The 6,483-nt window shown below is 38.7% G+C and overlaps 1 protein-coding gene across 3 annotated transcripts in view; it reads left to right on the forward strand.

The window, feature by feature from the left end:
- The window catches only part of ZMAT4 (zinc finger matrin-type 4), a 349,139-nt gene extending 344,297 nt beyond the window's left edge, over nucleotides 1-4,842 (forward strand). For all 3 annotated transcript variants that reach the window (XM_053901051.1, XM_019440710.2, XM_019440708.2), the window contains one exon: nucleotides 3,927-4,842. Coding sequence is in view for 2 of the 3 variants with exons in the window: in XM_019440708.2 (XP_019296253.1) it covers nucleotides 3,927-3,942 (16 nt within the window). In the remaining variant the exon portion in view is untranslated. The remainder of the gene's footprint in view (nucleotides 1-3,926) is intronic.
- The last annotated feature ends 1,641 nt before the right edge of the window (nucleotides 4,843-6,483 follow it).

Below are 6,483 nucleotides of genomic sequence, written 5' to 3' on the forward strand. Positions count from 1 at the left end.
GACTTGTGGTTGATTTGTTATGGGGTGGGGGAGAAAAAGAAATGGGCCAGGGAGACACTGAATTTCCTCCTTGAGTTCTTGTTTGCCAAGTTAGGGAATGCAAGAAAGGAAAGAATCAAAATTGAGGGAGGCTTGATTTGGGAAATCTAGTTTAATTTGGTTTATCTTTGCCCTATGGTGATAAACTGAGCAAAGTTGACAGTGCTCAGATGTCATTCATGGCACATCTCAGGCCGCAGATTGAACATCTCAGGCAGCATATCAAAGTCATGATTATTCAACAACATGTGTGTGGAAAATGTCTGGAACATAGCTCCTCCTCATCCAACAAACCTAACTCATTCTGGCCCCATCATTTTGTAGAAGCCGTGGTCCATGATTTCATGATTTCATTTCTTATTTCCCTGTAAACTTGCTGTCTAGGTGTCAGAAACCAGGCTTCATTATGACTAAGGATACTCTGCTTAGTTTTTTAATTGGTTTGTTGAATAGTTTACATTTCATGTGAGGTAGTCACATCAATTTTTCTCCAGTAACCATCTCCAAACACTGCTCAGAACACATTCCACACCCCTTTCCCTGACCTTGATAACATCTCAGAAAGACTGCACATGTTTCTGGTCATCTTCCATAGTGAGAACAGTTCAATTTTGGTATTGAAAATTCTTTTCTAGGTAAAAAGAAGGAGATCTTGCCATTTGTGACAATATAGTTGAACCTAGAGGTATTGCTTATTGAAATAATTCTGACAGAAAAGACAAATACCCCCATGTGATTTCACTTATATGTGGAATCTAAAACACAAATGAACAAAGAAATATTTTTTAATGTTTATTTATTTTGAGAGAGAGAGAGAGAGAGAGAGTGTGTGTGTGTGTGTGTGTGTGTGTGTGTGTGTGCATGGGTGGGGGAGAGGCAAAGGGAGAGGGAGACAGAAGGCTCTGTGCTGACAAAAGAGAGCCTGATGTGGGGCTCGAACTCATGAACTGTGAGATCATGACCTGAGTTGAAGTTGGACGCTTAACCGACTGAGCCACCCAGGTGCCCCAAAGAAATGTTTTAAAAAGCAGAAGCAGAACCGTAAACTCAGAGAACAAACTGGTGGTTGTCAGAGGGGAAGGTAGAGGGAAAAGGGGCAAGATGGGTGGAGGCAAGTGGGAGATACAGGCGTCCAGGTATGGACTAAATAAATCATGGGGCTGAAAGGTAGAGCATGGTGAATATAGTAAATGGTATTGTAATAGCGTTGTACAGTGACAGATGGTAGCTGCACTGTGGGGAGCTGGGGAGCGTAGCATAATGTGGAGAGGGGTTGAATGGCTAAGTTGTACACCTGAAACTAATGTAGCATTGTGTGTCAACTATACTTCACATGAAAACAAAAGAATGAAAGAAATCCTTACCAGTGTACATAAGGCTACACTCAGACCCAGTCTGGAACACCACCCCCTCTGAACCTTCCAGGTCTGAATGGGCAAAAAGACAACTAGTACAAACAGAAGCTTTTTTTACTTAACTGGTCCTGCAAGAGTGCTTCTCATTTGCATGGGGTCTTGGGAATGCGGGCCTACCCTGCAAGGCCATCTCCATGTGTCAGGAACTCCTTCCTACAGGGGCTGGAACTCACGGAAGTCAGATGGAGCCCCATGCTTCACTGACATGGACAGTTCTCTTTTTGGAAAGCGAGGCACCCATTCCAAATTGCTGTGAAGTTTTTCTAACTGCATTCCAAGACCTGAAGAAAAGTACCTAGTAATCTTCTGTTACATTTTTTTAAGTCAAGTGGCAGCTATGTTATATCATTTTTATGATGATAGATGTCAAAACTAAAGTCGGCTCTATGAGTATGTTGGTACATATACAGGGCAATTGAAATTCTCTTCAAATTGAATTAACTCTCAGACTCTGTGAGAACAGACACTGTCCCTCACCACAAATGGCAACTATATAATGAATTCTTTTTCCCTATGCCTTTCTTCAATTTCTATTTAAAGAAATTTCTGAAAATACATGAATTATGCAGCTTATCTCTCAGATGAAAAAGAATTTTCATCTTGGATTGGATGGCTGCATATTTATTAATAGCAGTAAAATTGTCCGTGTTCTTTTGTATCAAATGGGATGCTGTCTAAAATATGAAGGAGGCTTTTCAGCAATAATAAGAGTAACGGATGAATAATTATAAAAGCTATATGGAATTGAAAGACATTTTAATTTGTCATTACTTCTGTGTTCAGAGAGGGTCTGAATAATTATTCTGACTATAAAAAGGAAGAGGGGATATTTTTGCTCCTTATGGGATTAAGTTCTTAATATACCACTTTTACTATAAGTTTAAAAAAAAAAAACACCCACGTCTCTTCTAGTCTCCTTTAATGATGTAATCATAACTACGGCCGCTCAGCTGCGTATGTGTTTGGTCTTTGCACTATTACACGGCGGTGCTGCACTTCAAACTCATTTTATTCTGAAAAGTGTTCATCTTTGCAGTTTATAAAAATGAGATTATGCTTGTTTGCTTAGTGAAAACTTTCAACCTTATGTCACATTAATACATGAAAATGACAAGGATTGTAGAATTTCCTCAGGTCATGACCAGATGGTGCAGATATCAAATATGAGATTCCAAAACAAGATTTTTCTTTTTATAACAACCATTTAAAAGTGGCTGTGCTTACCAGGGTCATTCCAAGGCAAAATTCCAAAGCTATCTTTTTTTACCCAGAAATACATGTAGTTTCCATTTTCTTTTGGTCTGTCTTCTACAACAACATTCAAACACTTATTCGGATCCTAAGAATGTTCTATGACAGCATTTTTTTTTTTTTTTTTGAAAATAGAATTTCACGATATGCCGTGTGCTTCTAGGTGAGTGATAGAATTTTCCTTTGTAGCTTGTGAATCTTCATTTACCTGATTTCCACTCTCATATTTAGCTCTTAATAAAGAGGGATAGGAAAATCTATGCAAGGATTCTAACCTGCTCCAGCGTTTCTGACACCATCTCCTCTAAGAAACAGCTTTAGGGATAATTGTAAACTACAGGCCGAGACTGTTCTGGCAGCCTCGTTGCAGCCAGAGGACATGTTCAATGCTGTGAGAGAAATTCCCTGCACAGGATGGCAACAAGCCTTTTGCCTTTTGATTCTGATCTTTCCTGGGGTTCAGCACCACCCCCCCCCCCCGCAAGCAGCTGTATGAACATGTGTGATTCACTTAGCCAATTGAAGCCTCAGTGTTATCATCATTAAAATGGGAAGAAATGACATCCAAATTAAAGGTGGGGATTAAGTTAGAAGTAAAATAAGTGTGAAATTCTTGACACACGGTAGGCATGCAATAAATGGTAGTATCTTCTTATCATAAAGAAAAACAAAACCCAAAACCTTTAAGAATTAGTAGGCTGTTTAATTTAAATCAGTACTTTTTGAGACTAAAACCAGAAAACATTTCTCCTGTTTATCAATATCTATCAGGGAAAATTCTGAATGAATTGAGAATGAGGTTTATAATAGTAATTTGAAATCCAAATGCTATAGTGTTGTTCTCCCTCCCAAGAAGAGAGTTCTACAGGTCGTTCTATCTGAAACTTAAAGATGGGTATATGCAATCCATCACAAATATAAACCAATTGGTTAATTTCATCTTTAGAACTTACAGAATGAATGTAGTATCTGGATTGACAAGACTGAGGCATATATTTTCTTGTACCTACATGGAGATGACATTGGTAATTGAGTTATTATACTTACAGGTTATTTAGAATATAAAAGATTCATCATACAAATCCAGCTTTACTTTAATTTGATGGCTAAAGTGATGTGGGGGAGAGATTGAGACAGAGAAAAGGGGGGAGGAAGGAGAGAGGGAGGTTGGAATATGTAATTATGAAAGAAGGTAAGACTGTGTTCCCTTCTGTCTTATAGCCTGAAGAATAAGTAGTGAAAACATCAATCAAGAGATGAGAAAAAAATGTCAGGATTTCTCTGCCGTGGAGAATTGCTTATCAACTACCAGAGGAGGATTCTCTCTTGAACAATGAACATTTCTTATGAGGATTCACAAATTAACATATGACTAATCTTGGTTTTGGAAGTGAATGAGCTTGCTTTCTTTCTTTCTTTCTTTCTTTCTCTTTCTTTCTTTTAATTTTGTGGTAAGTTATGATATCTGGATGGATTTTTAAATTCTTTCCTGATAATCTATTTAGTACATGTTCTAAATTATAATCCTATAGGAAGCAGTGGGAACATCATTCAAACTTGAAGACAGTGGGAAAATCTAAATGTCCAATTTATTCTAGATTTCTTCAACACATAAATATTCCATGAAATCTTTGATGACTGAGATGTAGAGCACCTCCATCAAGAAAGAAACATTATTTGTTCATCATGCTGAACATGATTGGCAGCAACATGAACAGAAACAGAATGAGTCACTGTTAGTAGAAGATACATAACGGACATAAATACTCCTCCTTCATTTCACCTTCAAAACTGCGAGCCGGGTTTGCCATCTGAACGAGAATAAAGAGGGTGGATAAAGGAAGAATCCCCATCCTTTTTTTCTGATCATTCAAAGAACAGTTTCTCAAGGTTAAGCCAAGTTCTCTTTGCAAGCTGCCAAAATAATAGCTTAGGAAGAGAATTCGTTTGCCTGCATGATGATCCTCTTAGGCAAAAATGTCTGAATAGCAGCTGACCTTGATGAAATGTTTTCCCAAAGGCATCCAAGAGAAGAATTACAAACCCTAGAATGAGAGGGAAATAAATGAACATTTCTTATGAAGTTGGCCTGAATTGTGGGTTTTGACGTGGGGTGTTGGCGATTTGGGACGAACTGAGTAAATTGGGTGTGGCGAGTCTCCCTATTCCTGTTTTTCACTGGAGTCCTCTTGCCGAGCCAAGGTTCAATCACTTCAGAAAGAACACCACTGGCAGACTGGAAAACTGTTATTCTCTGATGGGGAATGCCTCTGAGTATAAATTAGAAAGCCTTCTCTGGGTTTCATTCTTCTCTTTCGTGACCAGATCTGGTGTCCTGTAGGATGGCCGCAAAGCCAGACATTTACCTTCTTATTCATGATGCTTCTCAGTTATCTGGCTGGGGTTGCCCTTTGTACATTGTGACCATGCAGGCAATGGGTCTCCTGGTGTCAGGATTTTCTGGACATCCATTGTTTTTCCACAAAGAGCTGAGGTGGTTACGACTCAGTGAGCAATAAATGAAATGACTTAGAAACGCACAGTGTTGTTATTGAGGTGTTTGAAATTTGGTCCCATTCCCTTGAGAGGGCCCACTCAGGAGGGACCTGGGTTGCCGGCTTCCGTGCCTACAGAGACCAGCTGCTCCACCAGCCACGTGCTGTCCCACAGGAAGGAAGGAGGGTCCGATGGGAAGCAATCTATTTTGGAAAGCACACAACAGAGCTACAAACCTCCAATGGTGACTTGTCTGCGAATGTGTGAAATAGTGCTTTTTTTTTTTTTTTTTTTTTTGTCTATTCTGCTGTAAAATAAGCACTGGCCAAGTTAAAAAAAAAAACAAAAAACAACTTTGTTTCTGTCTGTGTGTAATGAGTGAGCTCATACTCTCAAGCGTTGTTTTTTTTTTTTTTTTTTAATAACCTAATATAGATGAGCCCATGAACATAGATCTCTTGATATACAAAGGAGCTATGCCAAACCCTTTACAGATCAGCTTCTGGATATAATAATCGGATTACTTCAGAATTCCTCATCCAAATTCTATTTCTCCTTGGCAACCTGTCAAGTGAAAGTGAATATCCTGCCAGAGAGTTTGCTTGTTTGTTTTCAAATTTCTTTATTTATTTTTGCATAAATAAGGGAAATTATTGTTCCAATGTACCGTGGAGTTGACATACTAAGTTTTAAACAGGAAGAGCCCATGAATGTTATCCATATTTTGGGAAGTCTTAGACGGAAAAAACCTTCCTTGGAAAGCTAGCTGTTTATTGTTCTTTCTGTTCTGATTTATCATTCGTAGCAATAGTGGTAGTAGTAGAACGACTAAATTTGTTTTATTAGGTCATGTCTTACGTTCCAATTCATCATGAACAGATGGGAGTGAGATGCAAGGTAAATGTTTTCAAATAGCCAAATTAATTCTGGCAGAGAGGAAGACACCCAGGGGGACCTGGCCATTGTGGAGCTGCGCTGACAGAGTCACCCTATGACAGCAGAGATTCCTGGAGAGAAAAGAACGAGTCCAGGGGTTTTCTGTAAAACTTCAATTCAGGGGACCTAGGGGAGAACCCTATATGTTTGAAAGAGACTATCCAAATTATCGGTACCTAAAGTACTTTCACTGTTCCTGAGTACTTGGAGTAACGTCAACTGAAGTACTGACATTAAAATTTTGCTCCAATGAGGCAAAAATAATGCAAAACTAAAATAACACACAAGCCTAATGGCATCCTTATATTAGAGGGTTTTTTTTTTTCCTTTGTATTTAAAAGGATAC

The sequence above is a fragment of the Panthera pardus genome, unplaced genomic scaffold (genome assembly GCF_024362965.1).
Source record: "Panthera pardus isolate Hobbes unplaced genomic scaffold, ASM2436296v1 HiC_scaffold_13, whole genome shotgun sequence".
Lineage (NCBI taxonomy): Eukaryota > Metazoa > Chordata > Mammalia > Carnivora > Felidae > Panthera > Panthera pardus.